The sequence below is a fragment of the Bombus fervidus genome, chromosome 16 (genome assembly GCF_041682495.2).
Source record: "Bombus fervidus isolate BK054 chromosome 16, iyBomFerv1, whole genome shotgun sequence".
Taxonomy (NCBI): Eukaryota; Metazoa; Arthropoda; class Insecta; order Hymenoptera; family Apidae; genus Bombus; species Bombus fervidus.
In genome coordinates, this window is record NC_091532.1 from 5,397,690 (window position 1) to 5,416,876 (window position 19,187).

Sequence of the window (19,187 nt, forward strand, 5' to 3'; positions counted from 1 at the left end):
TCTTTAATGTTATCAATTACGAAAAAATAATTTATCCACATGAAAGTGCTTCTTCTTTTTTAAACAATTACTCAAAGTGAAGGAAGATCGAAGAATTGACGAAGAAAAATTTCTAAACTATTTCGGAGGTTCAAGCACCGTTGTTTGTCTTCCGAACGAAATACGATCATACTAATTATGTATTCAGATATATGATCCATGTCTTGTCAATATACACTCCATTTTCTGACAACTTTCTGAATATATTTCCACGATACTTGTTAAAAATTGCCATTGTGAAATTAGGTCGTCTTGTTCAATAATGCACTGCTGTACAGTTCGCAAGTGTACAGAATATCAATAATGACATTTGAAATTACAAGTCAAAAGAAAAGGAATCATAGGCCACGATGAAATCACGTAAATAATAATTGGCAATTAAATATAAGAACAAAATGGAAGTTTAAAAGAAAACAGAAAGAGGAGGTCACGAGTACGAAGTAAAATGTTCTGACTAAAAGCATACAGCAAAGTATACACATGCATTTTGAAGCATCAATTACAAAGGTCGCGATTGATTGTCCAAAGACATCCCGTTTCGTGCCGTAAATTTATAGATCCGTCTTAGATCTGATAGGAAAGACTGTTAGCATATTTGTTGATGGGCCAAGGGCATTCGAACCTCCTTAGATTGGGAAAGGTGATAACTATAGACTATCCGGTTGTTATTCCATTCATAATTGAGAAAGAAAATCAAAGCAAGGCTAAATCACCGCCTCAATTGACTTGGCAATAAATGATCTTCCGTGATTGCTGCGAATTTTACATACATATGAATGTCAATTGGAATCGGAATTTTTGTCGATCCACTTTCATTTCATGTAATACATTATCGATCGATTAACGACTGAAATAAAGTTACGAAGACACCTATCGACCGATTTGCCCGCTTTGAATTACACGAAAGAAGCGATTTTCTTGACAGTACTATCAAGAGTTTATTGTCACTAATATTTACGATACATATAATGATTCAGCGGATCTCTTCTCTTTTTACCAATCTGTAATTGCCACGGTGACCAATAGAAGAATTTATAAACTCAACGATATTCGACGCCGATGATATGGTACCTTTGTAGGAAATTGCGTCGCTTTGGGATTTTCGTGCGAGTAATGATAATAATTTGACGAAGATTAGCGTGTTGTACGGTGCATCCATTTAATGCGAATCGTTATCATGAAAATAGACAGATCGAACTTGCTTCTCGCTAAAAAAGGCAGCATTTTATTATCGTTCCGATTTACAAAATGTCAGGATTGATCAAGATTGCCGCGGAACTTGTATTTTTCTTAGCTGTCATCGGCGACAGGGAATTCTTCTCGACATTGTTTATCAAGCATTTTTGAGCGCAATGGATAACAGCGAACTTCGAGTCGAGGATGAAACACAGGTATCATATACATATATCCTTTTCTTTGTTTTTTTAGTCAATAAATTTTGCGATTTTGTTTTACAATTTGTACGTAAGAATCGGTCAGCAATAGAATAAATGTGTACAAATGAATGTGTACATTACATATTCTTTTTAATGGCGCATTATAGACAAAACTGGTGAATATTTAAAAAAATTGCACCGTACTCGTTTTAGCTGTATCTAATCGACGAATCTCATCGATATAATGTAGCTAAATAATCCATCTAAACTAGTCACAAATGATCTAGATTATTCACTTAATTGCATGCCAGGTATATAAACGAAAGTCTCGTTGCTAAATTATCCAGAAAATTATGAAACGTTTACATGGTAAACTTCCGCTACTAACAATAAGTGTTCCGTACTTCAACGATCTCACTGGGCTTTGAAATTGCAAAAAATAAAGTTCGATGAAATATGCGCGATGTGTTGAAGTATGCAACCAATCGAAATATTTAAATTAACAATAAGCCTCGGTATTGTTGCGTTTTACGTTACTACGCAAATTACTATCGACATGTAGCGAAATGTTCGTAATAATAAATAGTTTTGCTAGCTCTTTTTACACTGACGAAGAAACAAATTTGATCCTTCTAGAACACCCATAGCAGACGACCAAGTATATCCATAAGCAACACAAGTGTTACCGAATCAAGTACAAATGAATCTCAAACGAACGTGAATGCGGTGGGAACGGAGAATTCGCCATCGAAAGCGTCATCAACAAGTTCCTCACCCCGAAGAACCGCTACGAATTCTACAAAATCGAATTCTCCCAGTGTGAACGATAAAACGAGGGTTGAAAATAGCAAGGAAATAATTTACAAAATGGATAAAAATGATATTCAATCGAATGGATCGCCGATGACAAATAAGAAATTATCCAGAAGCAGCGTTTATCCCTCGGGAACAAATCTTACTGCTCGGGACGCTTTTGGTAGGATTCCAACAAATCATTTTTCTTTCTTTTTTTATGTTTTTTGCGATTTTTTCTTTTCACTTCCTGATATTAAAGAAGAAAAAGGGAAGGAACTCACGATCTAATTTGAATAATCGGGATATGTATATCATACGTATATAGCGTGAGTATTCGTAATGGCACGTTAGCCTTGCAATGGTTGAAATAGGCCTAAGTCAATAAACTACGATCAATATACATATGAATGTCAGCGTGACACGAATAATGGATATTAATAATGAGACTATAACTTCAGCGGAACCGTAAAAACTCTATAACTATCGAACCATTGTCGAGCCAATACGTGTCATTATTATCCTCCCTCTTTCATAGAATGTGAAACTTTTGATAACGATAATGATACCTCCTATTTTGTAATGGTACTTTAATGTTCGTACAAGATACATGATTTTATACGTTTCTTTTTCTATATGGACCTTCAAGGTCAATGGGATTTGCATAGTTCGTCGTATATACAATCAATTCACTAAAGACATAGTAACAGAATACAATTTCACGCAACAGGTGCTGAGTAGCCTATTTACATGTATAACTATGGTCAATAGGAAGCTACTAGGGTAGTCCATAAATTTTTATGTTTTTTAATATGAATATTGTATACAGAAGAATCTTTATATTTTTCTTTTAGAATGAATATACTCATTTGATTCATATGTATAACGTGTCATTATGTAGCTACTGAATGATGCTTTGAAACCTTTAATGACATATATTTAATTCGATTAATTTCTTGTACTCTATCTGATTATTTGTTTAGAAAGGAATATCAAAAAGTTAGAAATTCGTGTATCTTTACGTCACTATTGGAAGCAGAACTTTAAAGTGACAGAAGCAACGAAGAAAATATAGTATTTTGAGAAAAAATATAGTGCTTTGAAGTTCTGCTCCCATTAGTGACACTAAAATACACGAATTTCTCATTTTTTCATATTCCTTTCCAAACAAATAATGAGATACAGTACAATTAAATGTTCATTAAAAGATTCAAGACATTATTCCTGGGCTATATAATTACATATTATACATATAAATCAAATGAGTATATTTGCTTCAAAAGAATAATACGAAGAAATACATTAAAGAAGCGCAACTAATTGACCACTCTAGTATTACCGTATAGTGCTTGTTTTATACATACGTAGTCAACTATTTACCGATCTATTCAAAGATTTTGAGTAACTATATTAGTTAAAAATGATATTAGTATGATGATTTTAACTTTGGTGTTTGAAGCCTCAAATTAATTCGAATATATTTTTATTCTTCATAGGTCCCAAGCTTACGATACCAGCGACGCCAGAAGACACTCCACCATTGCCAGAAACACCCATATTTTCTGAAGATATACCGCGAAATTCTTTATTGCAAAAGGATTCGTCCTCAGAGGGGGAAGTGGATCCCGAAACACTTTACTTCCGGTGTGTTAACTTCTTTCCCAAAATATATTAAATGTGTTAATCATATTTTTATACAGAAAGTACCTATATTACAAAAATTTTAGTACGTGTAAAGTAGAACGTATTGTACATTGTTCTATTTTTTATTCCGGTACTTCTCCTGTTTTGATTGGTCTAAGAAAAATGAACAACAAATTGTAAAGAATTCCTCGTTCATGTAGATATTAATCACGCATAGTGGGCAAAAATAATCCATAGAGAGTCAGTTCATCAAGAACGTTCGTATAATTAGCCAGTGTGCAATGTTACAAAACCCAGAGCACATAAAAAAAGAACGTTTACATAATTAATTTTCTCATCGCGTGGCCCCTGCCAGCATATTACATATTGCGATTTTATCCCATAATAACTTTACGTCAGTCGTGACTTCTTCCGTTCATGTCTGGTTTAATTTTAGACTCGGTTTCGTTATGGTCGTGCTGTTTGCTTTCCTATTAGGTCATCCCGAAAGACACCCTGTAAATTATTCAGTATGTATATTTCCTAAATAAGCCCTATTATTTTTCAATTACATTGTCAAATAAATCAGATTTTCAAATAATCTTGAACGACTTTGAAATAACCTTGAAATAATGTCTTGTAACCCTGAGCCAATACTGAATGGTAATTGATCTGAAATGAATTTGAAGAGATCTTGGAATGACACTGGCTGACTTTTAAATGTTCTTGAATTGACTTTGAAATAGCCTTGCAATAATCTTGAAATGATCTAGAAAAATTATCCTATAATTTTAATACATTATGCATTCCCTCTTTTTGTTATATCTGCTTTATGAATGCTTCAAATTGTTTAGTACAATTAATTACTTTTTTTTAATTGGTTGTATTCAACGTGTCTCGGCACATTTACCGACAATCGCTAGAATGGATCAGTGTTCTGTATGTTTATATTATTGACGGAGCATGAGTAAATCAGTCGTCATATAAAATCATTATTGATCTAAAGAAGTGGTCAATCAGCCAATTATTATTTGCGTTATAAATTATTAAATAATATACAATATCGTATACTATATATTTGCAGAGATGGCCGTAGACGCATTGATATGGTGTTAGTGTACCAGGAGGAGTACACTGGAGTGATGACGGAATTAGAGGCACGTCGAAAAGAACAAAGACGCGTTTTCCAGCAGAATCTATTAAAAGAGGGTTTGCAGTTGGAACTGGAACCAAAAGAAAACTCCTTCGACGGGAAAACTTATTTTTTGAAGTTGCACATTCCATGGAAGATTAAGGTTCAATACGCTGAAGTGATGAACTTGAAATTACCCACCAAAAGGTTCATTACTATCTCTGTTAAGGCTTGGGTAGGTTCATGAGATTTCTCAAAATGAAAAGTATACGTGTTCGGTGTTGCTGCTTCTAATTAACATTGTAGTATTTAGTAAGTACATTCAACATAGAATAATCCTTCATTTTATTATTAATTTATGTTATTTTGTTATTAGCAAGGTAACGAAGACGTGAAAGAAAGCCCGAAATTTTGGGAGAAATGGATACAATGGATAAGAAAGATACATACTTGGGATACGAAGAAGTATCCGGAAGAGCCTAGCTTTTATAACAGCATTGATTCTGGCGATCGAGAAGAGAAGTACAAATTTAACTGTATAAGATAAAATAAATTAAAAATGTATAAGCTGATTATATTATATATTATCATATGTTATAAGTTAATTATTCGATATTTTTGTTTCTTTTTTTACAGATTCGTAGTGAAGGATAGAGATACAGCTTATACACCTGCACAAAGGTCTTTGATAGTAATGCAAATATTATCGAGGGCAAGGTACGACGAAAATCACGAGAAAGCAGGTATTCGTAGACTTTTGGCGGATGGCACTTATCTCGACTGCTTTTCTCTGCATGAGGGCCCGTATAATAGACCTGGAATCAATGGCGAAATTCTCGACAGATATTTACTGTACTTGATATGGGCTAGACCTTCGCAATGGTAATTTCACTAGCACTTTCACTTTTTTAAAAATAAACATTTAATTCTGTATTTTTAGGTACAAAAGGCAGCCCCTCTGGTTGATTAGACGATATTTTGGTGAAAAAGTGGCTCTATACTTTGCATGGCTAGGATTTTACACAAAATGTTTGTACGCTCCAGCAATTGTTGGCCTTTTGTGCTTTATGTATGGTGTAGGAAGCATGGATGGACCTGATAATATACCCAGTAAAGAAATATGTGACTATAATGTAGCAGGTATTTTTGTTTCATACAATTTTTATTTTATTTTTTCCGTTCTTCTGTTTTACTAAATAACTTTTCTAGGAAATATTACATTATGCCCTCTCTGCGATAAAGCATGTTCTTATCAAAAGCTCGGCGAGTCTTGCATATTCTCAAAACTAAGTTACTTGTTCGACAACCCTGCCACTGTCTTCTTTGCCATCTTCATGTCCTTTTGGGGTATGCTATAGACATAATTTAATGTTTTAGCGCATATCTCCTATCTTCTTATTCGATCTTTCAGCCACGACATTTCTTGAATTATGGAAACGAAGGCAAGCTGTAATAATTTGGGAATGGGATCTGCAGAACGTTGAAAGTGACGAAGAACCTCGACCTGAGTTTGAAACTACAGTGAAAACATTTCGAATAAATCCTGTGACCAGGGAAAGAGAGCCTTACCTACCAGTATGGTCTAAGGCTGTACGTTCTTGTGCCACCAGTTCCATGGTATTTTTTATGGTAATTAAAAGAATTCTCGTCACATTCAATCAAATAAATTTTTTTTGTTGATGCTAAATTTTATTGGTAAATTTGTATTCAGATATGTGTAGTTTTGGGTGCTGTTCTGGGAACCATTATTTCTCGAATATCGCTGGTAGCCGTATTTTATGGCGGTGGAGGTCCATTTTTAAAGAAGCACGCGAAAATTTTTACCTCCATGACTGCCGCTTTAATTAATTTAATTATAATCATGATTCTTACACGAGTATATCATCGTTTAGCACGATGGATGGTGAACATGGAGAATCCCAGAACGCAGACTGAGTACGAATCCAGTTTCACATTCAAGATATTTCTCTTCGAGTTTGTCAATTTTTATTCATCTCTCATCTATATAGCCTTCTTTAAAGTTGGTAACATTCTATTTGCTGCATGTATGAAGCGAAACAAATTTATTGAGGAGTGACGATTTACAGGGTAGGTTTTTTGTTCATCCCGGAGACGCAGACGCACGATCTTCTGAATTCTTTCGTATAAAAACGGACGTGTGCGATCCAGCTGGATGCCTGTCGGAAGTTTGTATACAGCTCGCCATTATAATGGTGGGCAAGCAGTGCTTCAATAATTTTGTCGAGATACTATCACCAAAACTGTGGAATTGGTGGCGTAAAAGAAACCACGTTGCGGCTACGAAAGATCACGGCAGACCGTACACTTATTGGGAAAAGGATTATCAGTTGCAGGATCCCGGAAGACTAGCGCTCTTTGACGAATATTTGGAAATGAGTAAGTATATTTAAATTACTCATCAGTAAAAATTTAATTAATTTAAAATATAATTGTCAATTATCTTCTTCATGTACTTGTTTTACAGTTTTACAATACGGATTCGTGACCTTGTTCGTCGCTGCATTCCCATTAGCACCATTGTTCGCGTTATTAAACAATATAGCTGAAATACGGCTTGATGCATACAAAATGGTAAGAGAGGCGAGAAGACCGTTAGCAGAGAGAGTGGAAGATATAGGAGCTTGGTATGGTATACTACGTGGAGTAACTTACGTTGCTGTAGTGTCGAACGTACGTATACGTAATAATAAAAGTTCACGATTCAAACTTGCAAATTATATTAGAAAATCTAACAATAATCTGCTTGTATCATACATAGGCGTTCGTCATCGCATACACGTCAGATTTTATCCCCCGTAGCGTTTATGCTATCGTTTACTCTCCCACGGAGGATCTAGTGGGTTATATCGACAGTTCTCTATCGGAATTCAACACATCAGATTATAGAGATGATATGAAAAGCGATATGGATAAAAATCATCCGGTAACTTGTCAGTATAGAGGTTACAGAAATGGACCGGATCATTCAAACGATCCATACGGACTCAGCCCGCAATATTGGCATGTTTTCGCAGCACGTTTGGCCTTTGTCGTTGTTTTTGAACATATCGTAAGTTTCACTTTACTTTATCTTCTGTATGACTGGTTATGACACCACTATGGCCCTCCATACATCTTACCTATAAAATTCACACTTTAAAAAGCTATCAGTAAAATATAAAAATTGAAATTTTAATTAGGTTTTCGCCCTAACTGGCATTATGAGTTACGTGATACCAGCTGTACCTCGTTCTCTGGCGACTCAATTGCAACGAGAGCGTTTATTAGCTCAAGAAGCCAAGTATGAGAAAGGTATAAAGAGCAGAGAAGACGAAGATGATATTTTATCGGTGCTTAGAGAAGCAGGTAGTATTGGAGGAAGAGCTGCAGGTGGTGGTAGAGGTAGCTGGGCAAGGCGTTTCAGCAAATTGAGCGACGGCTTAGATGCCCACGTCGACGTAACTTCCAGGCAGAACAGAAACAGTGATGGTTCAACCGTATGGGAAGTGACATGATTTTGAAAAGTGTCGATCATATTTTCTCCTCGTGGAGTACATCTGTACTTAAGAACATTTTAAAAATACCACTCTCATTTGTATCAAAATTATCTAATTCTATCGTTGTGTAAATTATGCTTGAGCGAAGTTCTACATAAGTAAATATCGAGATATCAAGTACAAACAAATGAAATGGTAATTGTGATATTTTAGAAAATCGTGTAAAATACGCAAACACGAGTAAATGAGAAACAATCAAACCAACATGTGATGAGATAATATACAAATGCCAAAAGTATATCGACACTTTTTAAAGATTCATCGAAAATCTATTTAATAAATTTTTAACGTTTGATCGCGAGATCAATAACATATGTGTGATTTTTAACATAAATACTATCAGTATTAACTTACACAGAATTACCTCTTTTAGAATATTTAAACCAGATACTCTATTTTCTAAAATTATATTTCATCAAAATAGTTTTAGATCATAATCGCCGGTTACCGGTGATAAGCATTTTTAAAAAATTTACAAAACATACTTGTATACTTGTACCATATAAAAAAGCGACATGATGATCGAATTGAGTAGTGTCACGTTTGTGTTTCTATACTAAGGACGCTACTATCGTTTAGTTGTTAAAATTTCTGAAAACACGAAAAAGTAAAAAATTCTCTCAAGATCTACACAATATACTCTTTATTGTATATAATTTTAATATTTCATTTTTCATCTTACACTTAACATTATTACAATAATTACTATAGAATATATTTATAATAATATACATGTACATATTTACTTCTTTCTTTTTGCTATTGATTCTCGACTTATATGTATAATTCTATGCTTATTGGCCTATGATTCAATCCATACTGCACTTTCTTGCGTCTTCTGCGTCCTTTTTAAAATCTAAAAGTGTATCACAGTTGTGTTGAGGGATAGATAAGGATCTTTTTTGCTTTTTTTTTTTTCTTGTTTTAAAGAAAAGGAGACCGTTCGGACGACCGAAATCGATACATAGTCCATTCAGTCAGATCTCCTCGGATCTGATGGACGCATTAACTCAAAATTCATTAGCCATAGTTCCGAAAAACGGCTGCGATGAAATGTACCCTACATTCCTAATAGTCTGTAAAAGCGGTATTTATCTTATTTATAAAATGATCTACACACATCGTTTCGAAACATATGCCGTGTGTTATATGTGTCCTAAATAACAAATCATAAAAATATAATTCATGTGAAATTTTTGAAATAGAGAAAGAATCTCCATGTTTCCTTACTTGTTTTTCTTTTATCCTAAATCGTTTGCAGGTATAATCATTTGTAGCAATCCGTCCTACAGTAACATATACTCTTGTAATATTATTGCTTTTGTGCTAAAGTTACGTTGATAATTTTTTTTCTTTTTTTCTTTTTTAAGGGAATCTCGTAGCAAAAATTTCGTACATTTTTATGCTCTTTGCAGCATAGTACTTTTTCTAATACAATGTATATGTGTATGTGTGTGTATGCGCGCGCGTACACATGATTCACAAAATTGAGTGTTAGACAAAATGTTTTTATTTAATAAAATTCCTGCTGCTACATTATTGCAGAAATAATTTTGGCTTTCCTTCGCTTATTTTTATCTATATGTGTATTAGAACTAACATGCGTTATGCTACTATACGAGACCCAGATATGCAAAGTTATCAAAGAAACTCCATTTCGTTTATTTATAAAAATATTCTGTAGATTCGAATAACAGAGATTGATACAATTCTTTTAATTAGGCGAGCTGTACAAATTTCATTTCTTTGGGTATCTCTCAAGGATAAATAGCTTCAACTGAGTTCATTCAATCGAACAGGATATAAAGCCTTACATTTACTGATTATATATATTCACTTGGTAAAAAAACCTCTAAAAATATACTATATGCGATAAAACATTCTATATTCTCTCGAAAAATAAACTTTCAATAAAAATAGTGTCACACGTATTAAAAAGATAAATCGTAAAAAGGAATGTAACAGCATCTCATCACGTATGGGCCGTGTCGCAAGAAAATTTTCGTTGAATTTCTTTGTCTTGCATTAATGCATTTACCGACTATGTTTCAAGTATCTGACTAAGAAATCCCGGTAGATACATTAATACAGATAAATTGAATAAATCTTGTGCTCCTACGATGTTTCCTGTGAAAATGTTACGTAAACAGCATGAACTTTACATTGTCAAACATACCGAACAAGCAAAACATCCGACTCGACTAATCCTTCTGAGTGGACTAAATCTCGATTTCCAAATGATGCGTTTTAATTTAGGTAAGAGGTAGGAAGATGTAACACTTAACTAGATCCAGGAGGAGCATTGAAATTAAACATGGTGGTTGGTGGACGTCCCGGCATCGGTTTTGGTGGTAGCCTTGGAGTTACCGATCCTAAAATAGGTTGCAACAAATGAATTGATAAACAATTAAACAAAAGCATCGTAGATGTGACGCGAGAATACACAATTATGATAAACTTCCTGATATTAATATTTTTACCATTAGGTTGCGTAGGTGGAAGTTTCGTAGGACTGGGCCCATTGAAAGACATATGTCTTCTTGTATGAACAACACTCGAACATGTGTTCTCCAACGTGGAATTCCGCCTTGCGAGTAGCGCCGAACAGTTCGGATTCAACGTTGTAGGAAGGCGAGGGGGTAACGTCACCGGAGGCAAATCTCTTCGTGGTGGCAATGGTGGTGGAGACGTACCATCCCGTGGAGGAAGTATGGGTGCATTTGGAGCTTGTCTCGCCTGTGATAAATAATATAAATCACACGATATTATAAACTACGAAATTTAAAGAGAAAATAACTCAAATCTTTTTTGACAATTTACCTGTTGTGGCGACTCGCTTATGGAACTCTCTCGTTTCCTATGAGATCTTGGTGGCAAAGGGGGCGGAGGTTGACAGGGAGGTACATGGCTAGGAGACGGAGGAGGTGGTATCGCAGCACCAGGACTTCCACCCGACGATGGCATACCGGTCAAGGCTCCCATTACACCAATAGTACCAGAATTAAAGCCAAAGTGACTATTTTGCGGTTGATGATGTGGGATAGGCAAATGACCAGGTGATCCTAATTGCGGGCTGCTACCCGGAGAGCTGATCGAAAGTCCTGACATACTAAGAGGACCTGGTGAACCTGGAGGTTGAGCTGTACCTGTATTAACAGTAAAGTACATCTACTACCTATCCAAGCATACTATGCAACAAAATACGAACGATTCTTCTTTCTGTAGAATGAATAAGAATTGTAAAAAGCGACTGAGAAGCACATGCTAACATTCAATATTTTGGACTACAAACCTCCTAGTAAAACAGGTGCAAAGACAGTGTGGTCCCCTATGTGAGAAACTGTAATATGTGAAGCATGCGGAGGGGTTTCTGGTAATTCTGGCGGCGGGGCCTCCGGTGGAGGATCGTGTAATCTTACACTGGAGGCTACAGCTTGCAATGGAGCTGGTAATTTGCCGCTCAAACTTCTAGCTTTAATGCCCGGCGATTTTAAATTTAAGTCCGGCCATTTACGAGACTACAAGAACAATAATAACTAGTACAAACAGTGTTATTATACGTGTGTTTTATAATTTCCATTCACTTACGACTCTAGGTGGTTGTCTACACCCTCTGGGTTCTACTTCTAGGCTTTTATTGTACAAATAATTGCTTATATCGGCCTCTTTCATATTAGGATCGAATGGTGATAAATTTTCAATGAAATGTCTTATTCTAGGTTCCACTGAAAGACAATAAGGTTGATTTTGGTACTGCTGAATTTCTCCGGTTATCTCCGCCACTTTCCGTCGTTTGCTAAAGTTTATAAGTTCTGGACTTCCTCGCAGATAATCCGGATTCCCTTCTTCAATGTGTAGGATGTTGGTCAGGTACATGCCTACGAAAAGAATATATATTAATGAAAATTGATTTAATAATTTAGATCAATATTTTATTCTTTATTATTTACCAAAAAATGGTACACAAGGTGGATTAATGGATCGCAATTTTTCTTGATACTTCCGGAAATGACCGTTGTTTAGTTCTCTTGCTTCTTCTAGAGCCTTTTCCAGTCGTGCTGGTATTTGCTGTAAATACAATAAAATATATACTCTGCTTGGTTCAAGTTAATCGATAACATTAAATAATAAAAGAACATACTTGAAATGTAAATTTTAACCTAAAAACGGACGCAGATCCCATTGCGCTAACAATTGCTAATACGCCATTAAAGTTATTAAGATCTTGAAGCACCATCATAATTTCAATTGTTCGTGATACAATTGCAACTCTCTCCTCTAAATTTTCAGCTTCTACTATGGTTTTTTCAAGCCACCGTGTAAACTACAGAATAAAGAAGCGATTTAATTTGTAAAATTCAAAATGTACAAAATAAAAACTAATATAGAACGTAATATAGGTAACTTACGTTTGTTGTGTGCTTTATCATTTTCAGTAAATTTGGTGATGTCTTTTCTTTATCTTTCTTAGTCCATACTGACCCAACTAATTCCGAAGGCTTTACAGTTCTGTACAATTCGAACTCTAGCAGAGTTAATTGCCTCGCTAATTCAATTGGATGTAACTGTAATTATTGGAAAATAATTTACTTGTCTACATAATACAAATAACATATTAGTTACGATTATAATGTTACCGTATTACCAGTTTTACATTGTTAATGTATTACCGTTAATATTCCCCATTCTTCTTCAGGAACTTTTAGGTGCCACTCAATAGGTGGTGGAGATCGTTCAAAGCTAAATGTAATCGGTCGTTGTTCTGAAGGTTCGCATTTCCTTTGCACAATTTTTATTACTGAATCCACCCATTTTCTCATTGATTTTCCACTTACTGTGTCTAAAAACAATTGCAATCTTTCCAAAAGGTTTCTATCGCGTTCAAAATCATAAAAATGATGATCAACCTAGTGTGAGAAACATTCAAGAAGATATTATAATCACTTAAAAAATATAATATAATAATTTAGAGTAAATATATTTAAATATTACTAACCCAATGTCTTAAAACATTTAAAACTCTAAATTGAACAGGTTGACAAAATTCTTTTCTATATCTTTTCCAATCTTCCCTAGCAGTTGTTTTACAACCAGAAGATTTTTCTTCCTCGCCGTAAACTAAAGAAGGATCTGGTATGTCGAATCTTTCGATTAACAATGTTAACAGTTCTTGAGGTGAGCAAAAACTCCTACAAAAAAGGAACACAATTTATTCGTTAAAGAATTCATTTTTATGCATACATAAATCCCAAAGGTATGAATACACATACCTATAAGTAGTAAGGAATGTTCGTACAAAAGCTGGATCAGCATATATATGATAAGTTAATCTTTCTACCAATTTAACCAAAGTTGCGCCCTTAATTAATGGAACACCTCCATTTTCTCTCGCTTCCAAAACAATATTTTCTGGACTATCTTGTTCGGCAAATTTATATAAATGTGGTGGAGGTAACCTTAAGGGATGTTTCCTTTCCTCATCCAAAAGGATACTGTCCAAAGTTCTTTCTAACATACTCTTTGTATTCAACATTACAAGATCCGCCATCCAACTATTTTTATCTTCGACGGATTTGGCAACAAGAATAACATTAGGGTGGTCCCTTGGTGCAATTTCAAAGGCATTTTTTAATTCTACAAAAATAATTACATGTAATCTAGTTATACAATACAAATATTTAATATTAAGGTTATTGCTTTTTAAAATTTACCTTCAGTATCCTCTTTATCGATAATATCAACTTTTCTAATAAAAAATCTTTCTTTTAAACGCAGTTCGCCTTGATGAGGTGGATGACCTACCACACCAACCGCTGCAACCGTAACGCTAACTCTTTTGCCACCACTTGGTTTACAAAGAACTAATAAACCATCGAAAAGAAGAGCCCTTCGTTCTGTTAGCCTCTTTCCATTACTTACTTTCCACAACATATCCTCTATACATAAAAAATATCGAAAATATACTTTCATATAACTTATGTAAAAAGTAATAAAATAATGACGTATATTTTTTTCATACCACGTATAAATTCATTACAACATTGTCCAACGTCTCTCTGATCCCAACCATCAACAGTTTTTTGTAATTCACTAGTTTTCTCTAGCGCAGCTTGTCTCCTTGCTCTACTCTGCATTCGCAGACCTGTATCTTTTTTTGGAAGACTCGCCATAGATTGCAATAATTCCATCTGCAGTGGATTTAAAAGACCTTGTACTTGTTCCAATGTTTCACCATCTTCTATATTTGGTGTACGTTTTTGTAATACCTAGAAGAAATATTATCAAAATATTATTCAATTGTTAGAATAATGTGTACAATAATATGTAAATATAAAATGATTTAAAATGTACCTTTATGTAATGGAAGTACAAAAAACAATGCCATATTGGTTGTAATAAAAGTTTTGGCAAATAATATTTGACAGCTTCTTTAAAACCATGACCTGCTGCTCTTAACGCAGCATTAGCTTCAGGCCTTGATAATAAATTTGTTAAAACTTCTCGACTAGCTAGACTATTAATGTCTTTTGCATACCTAATATAAACATTTTCATTTATGATTCAAAAGAAATATATATAATTATGCTTATTAAAACCAGTAATTTCTTTTTGCATACTTTATATAAACATCAAATTCTGCTGCTTCTGCCAGTTCTTCAAAACATGATCCAACAGTAGGTGTTTGTTTCTCTTCGGTAATTTCCATTATATCTTCTAAACTACCAAGTAACGTTACAGTAACTTCGTAAATGTCCATAATGTTACTGAAAAGGGTTTCAATCTCAGTTCTATCTTGTGCTAATTTTGCGATTTCTTCCCGAAAAACCTATTTAGAAAGTGAGATAATTTCATTTTTCATGGATTAACAACTACGTTTCACCTACTAATAAGATATTTCACCTTAATGATCATATGGAGATCACGTAAATAATGACGTTCGTCGTGGATGAGATCTCGAACAGATTCTTCATAAGTCTGAGAAACCACTGCACCTAAACCACTTTGTGGACCCTCTGCATAATCATCTTGATAAAATAAGTCCATTAATACCTGTTAATAGATCACTAAATTACTCAACATTCATCGCGCGATTATTGATACATTTAGTATACAAACGTAGCACAAATATCATGCTTTTTAAAAATATTACCATATCTGCACACATTGCAACCCTTATATCTTCACAAGATATCTCTACATGACGTATATTCTTGACATAGTTTCCAGCTAGCTGAAAAGAAAATAGTCTTAAACATTTTCATGAATTAGTGTTAACGAATAACATATAAAAAAGTTATACAAAACAGAATATTGATAAAAATAAATGATAATAGCTTTTACCAACCTTCAAAATATCTGCTGAAATATATTCCAAGACTCCTACTACAAAAAGACTAACTTGTAAATCAATTTTTTGTTGTAATACTTCCTGTCAATGTAAAAATACAAGATTATAATATCTGCGAATAAATATATAAAAATAAGACATAAAATAAATTTAATTTCCTAATTACTTTTTGTAATAGTTGATGAATTTTGTCAACTGGAAGAACTAATGGTGATTTCTTTTTTCCTTTTTCCAAGGCATCTCTTGCATCTCTAAGTGCCCATCTGTCAATGGGAGTGGGAAAAGTACGCCTTACTCTTTCTTCCACATCTTGAGGTGTGTGTGGTGGAGGATGACCACAAAGCATTCCCAACAGCCTTAAGATTAAGCTCTCAACGTAGTCTAAGGCATCTTGTCGTGCTTCAAGACTAGGATGTACTTGCTCTAGTACCTATTTTACATAAAACATCCATTAAACAGAGAAGACTATTATTTAGGGAAAAAGAAATGTTTTAAGACACTGACACGGACAGAGGATATTGTTTACAAACAAAACATCTATTTGATAGTCAATATGAGCTACATTTCTATTTAAGATATAAGATAAAAAATATAATATTCTTACAAGTATACTGTTTAAGAAGCATAATTGATAATTGGTGATCTAAGAAATGAATTTTTTATAAAAAAACTATTTCATTAGCAGTGGCATTTTGGAATAGCTTTTTTTATGTTTGCAACATATTTTTTTATACAATATGTAAATATTTATCTTATTTTATCCGTTGTGAAAGAAGCTCCTGCTAAAATTCCACAAATTTTAATATATTTATTGTATGGAACAAGAATAGTAAGGAAGTTAAATTTCTCATTCACATAGGTTTATTCTTATAAACAACGAGGACAAGCAACATAACATTCTGTCATTATTCTATGAATTGTTCAACATATGAAGAAGGTATCCTTTATTCAGATGTAAACACAATTTTCAAGAAAGCTGTCGATCATTGTATGATAATACATGATTGTTAATTTCCATGATATTTATTTCGCGTCGACTATAACGTATATATTATGAGATATTATTGTTATTTTTGTTATGTTGTTAGAGGGCAACAAACCCAGTTGGAGTTGGAAAGGGAATAAAATAGTTGCATATTAGTGACAATGACAATAGAATCGACGAATGTCGATGGCATCAAAATCTCGCGAAAAGCGAGACCAATTTACAAGGGATCATTATAAATTCTATAATAAGTGATTCGGAAAGTATACCTTGCGTAGGGAGTTGACAAACACCCCCTTCCACTTAGCGGCGTTCTCCTCTTTCTGAAAGTCGTAGCCTGACGGCTCGCCCACCACTGACGCCGGCGACGAAAACATCTCTACGTACTGGTACAGGCTATCACGCACCCGACAGAATAACGCGCACTAAAGTCGGTACGGCCAGAATTGATATGTGATTTTTACCACCTCTCAAACTCGGTGGTTTTTTCTAGCGGTGGAAATTAGTTCACGCCTTTTCCCAAAACAGAAACACATTTACAGACTTCCTTCATAATTCTATCATACGACTTTTCTCATATTTCCATCGTACAATCGTGTAAAATGATAGAAAGTAAAAGGAAATTTTCGTTATTGGTTGGGAGTGTCACATCTACAAAATCGTATGTATGTACGGTGGCTCATGAAAGTATTCAGACACTCGTAGAAGTATTTTACGAATATATTACGCGTGTTATACTTCCACATTTTGGCAATGTCATTAGCACTGTCACGTAGTCACGATTATCGTGACTATCTTGGTCGAGTTTGAAATTGCTTATATGTATGTCTAAGTTACAAGGTATAGTAGTTCATGAAAGTATCTGAACATTTATACACACCTTTATGAATATAATATATGTGTTATATTCCCATATTTTGAAATTTCATCAGCACTATGTCGTGACACGACTATCGCGAATATCGATCAAATTTCAAACGGAACTGAAAACGTACATGAAAAACTACATGATACATACTGTAGGTATATATTTCGTTGGGATCGCAAAAGTATTGAAACAGTCCATTATATTAATAAATCACAATATTCAATAGGACCATCTTTAATATTTATTAGATGTTTAAAATGGCTGTTCACACTGTATACTAATTTGTTACTAAATATACGTTTGCAGTCAATGTTTTGTAACTTGTATACATATTTTCAGATTGGCTTGAAATTTCACTAATATAATCATGACAGTCATGTCTCATAACAATACTAATAACATTTCAAAAAAATATGTTATACATAAAACACATAGTATGCAGACAAAAGTTTTCTACGGCAAGTGTTGAAATGCTTTGGCGAGCCACTGTGTGTATCATGTAAGCATCGCGAGAACGGGACGAAGAAAGCGAAAACGGGACACACATCGGGAGCAAAGTGATCGAGAGCAAATCCCCACCACTCACATATATCAACTCTGGCCGTGTTGACTATATACCTAGAGAATACGCTCCGGAGAGTTGCCGAATTTTCCAAACAGCATTTCGTATCGGAAATCAGAACACAGAAAAAGTTGACAGAGACGTCTGTCTGTCCGCCAGTCCGTTTCTCAGGGCGCAGACATCTCTGTTGGATAAATGCGACAGCTAAGCCACTCGGTGATATCCCCCTGGGATCTGGATGCTTCTTTCACTTATCATAGGAAGCATCTTCCAAGCTAACCCAAGAGTTCCCGAGTTAGACCGTTTCTGCATTTTATACACCGTTTTTAACGCAAATTTTTGTCAGAACCTAGCGCGAGCACCACTACTATCAAAGGATACCATTGCGCGACTTGCATCGATCGATAACTGCGATTGTTACGTCCACTTCGAGAGTCCTGAGTTCGATATATCAAGCTTTGTTAGAGTATCGACCATCTTTTCGAGATATTTTTGAAATTCGTAATGGCGATTCATTTGTGAAAGCTCTGCTACTATGTCGTGTAATAGATAATAAATTTGTTTCTCGGTGTTATACTTTGAGAAATATTATAAGAATATTGCTTGTGTTACTTACAACGATATAATGGATGACATAGAATAAATATAAGAGATGAATCTCGCTTATAATTGCATCATTTAATAACAGTGATGGACGTTACGAGTGTTCGATAAAAGAATTGTATGATTTAAACATCTCCTTTAGAATGTGGATTTTTAAGTGAATATGAAAAATAGAATATATAAACGAACGATATAATGTAACCTCGCAGTCGTTTGTTTTCGTAACCATGTAGAAATCCATTCATGTCCCATGTTCTGCAATATCGACCGTCCAAAAAATTAGAGACAGCGATGGTAAGTAA

At 34.4% G+C, this 19,187-nt stretch overlaps 2 protein-coding genes across 9 annotated transcripts; one reads left to right on the top strand and one right to left on the bottom strand.

Moving 5' to 3' along the window:
• The first annotated feature begins 23 nt into the window (after window positions 1–23).
• On the top strand, window positions 24–9,440 carry LOC139995645 (anoctamin-4). 2 transcript variants are annotated; one of them, XM_072019277.1, is made up of 14 exons: window positions 24–1,430; window positions 2,052–2,391; window positions 3,704–3,851; window positions 4,915–5,197; window positions 5,339–5,484; window positions 5,599–5,844; window positions 5,903–6,102; window positions 6,172–6,309; window positions 6,374–6,591; window positions 6,674–6,982; window positions 7,050–7,359; window positions 7,448–7,653; window positions 7,742–8,032; window positions 8,163–9,440. In XM_072019277.1, exons 1-14 carry the CDS (start codon window positions 1,392–1,394, stop codon window positions 8,475–8,477), a joined length of 3,189 nt encoding a protein of 1,062 aa, XP_071875378.1. In that variant the 5' UTR covers window positions 24–1,391; the 3' UTR covers window positions 8,478–9,440. The 2 variants fall into 2 exon arrangements, with proteins under 2 accessions (XP_071875378.1, XP_071875379.1); XM_072019278.1 differs by lacking the exon at window positions 6,674–6,982.
• Sos (Son of sevenless) lies at window positions 9,148–18,688 on the bottom strand. Of its 7 annotated transcripts, none has more exons than XM_072019272.1 (22): window positions 18,339–18,688; window positions 17,122–17,238; window positions 16,034–16,297; window positions 15,865–15,948; window positions 15,670–15,750; window positions 15,420–15,569; window positions 15,137–15,345; window positions 14,871–15,054; window positions 14,539–14,785; window positions 14,231–14,455; window positions 13,790–14,153; window positions 13,516–13,708; window positions 13,190–13,426; window positions 12,929–13,084; window positions 12,661–12,843; window positions 12,470–12,587; window positions 12,108–12,397; window positions 11,812–12,037; window positions 11,340–11,665; window positions 11,000–11,255; window positions 10,805–10,891; window positions 9,148–9,375 (listed from the first exon to the last, which is right to left on the bottom strand). In XM_072019272.1, exons 2-22 carry the CDS (start codon window positions 17,227–17,229, stop codon window positions 9,329–9,331), a joined length of 4,035 nt encoding a protein of 1,344 aa, XP_071875373.1. In that variant the 5' UTR covers window positions 17,230–17,238; window positions 18,339–18,688; the 3' UTR covers window positions 9,148–9,328. The 7 variants fall into 7 exon arrangements, with proteins under 7 accessions (XP_071875373.1, XP_071875374.1, XP_071875372.1 ...); XM_072019273.1 differs by having other exon boundaries at window positions 17,122–17,248; XM_072019271.1 differs by having other exon boundaries at window positions 17,122–17,277.
• Window positions 18,689–19,187: the final 499 nt, after the last annotated feature.

What these genes read in the sequence shown, in the direction of transcription:
- LOC139995645 (XM_072019277.1), top strand. Translation starts at nt 1,392, where the DNA reads ATGGATAACAGCGAACTTCGAGTCGAGGATGAAACACAG. An exon ending in CCCGAAACACTTTACTTCCG is followed by an intron (nt 3,852 to 4,914) that starts GTGTGTTAACTT and finishes ATATATTTGCAG; the next exon opens with AGATGGCCGTAGACGCATTG. An exon ending in TGACGAATATTTGGAAATGA is followed by an intron (nt 7,360 to 7,447) that starts GTAAGTATATTT and finishes CTTGTTTTACAG; the next exon opens with TTTTACAATACGGATTCGTG.
- Sos (XM_072019272.1), bottom strand. Translation starts at nt 17,229, where the DNA reads ATGTTTTCGTCGCCGGCGTCAGTGGTGGGCGAGCCGTCAGGCTACGAC. An exon ending in TTCATCAACTATTACAAAAA is followed by an intron (nt 15,949 to 16,033) that starts GTAATTAGGAAA and finishes TTACATTGACAG; the next exon opens with GAAGTATTACAACAAAAAAT. An exon ending in GGTTAAAATTTACATTTCAA is followed by an intron (nt 12,588 to 12,660) that starts GTATGTTCTTTT and finishes TTGTATTTACAG; the next exon opens with CAAATACCAGCACGACTGGA.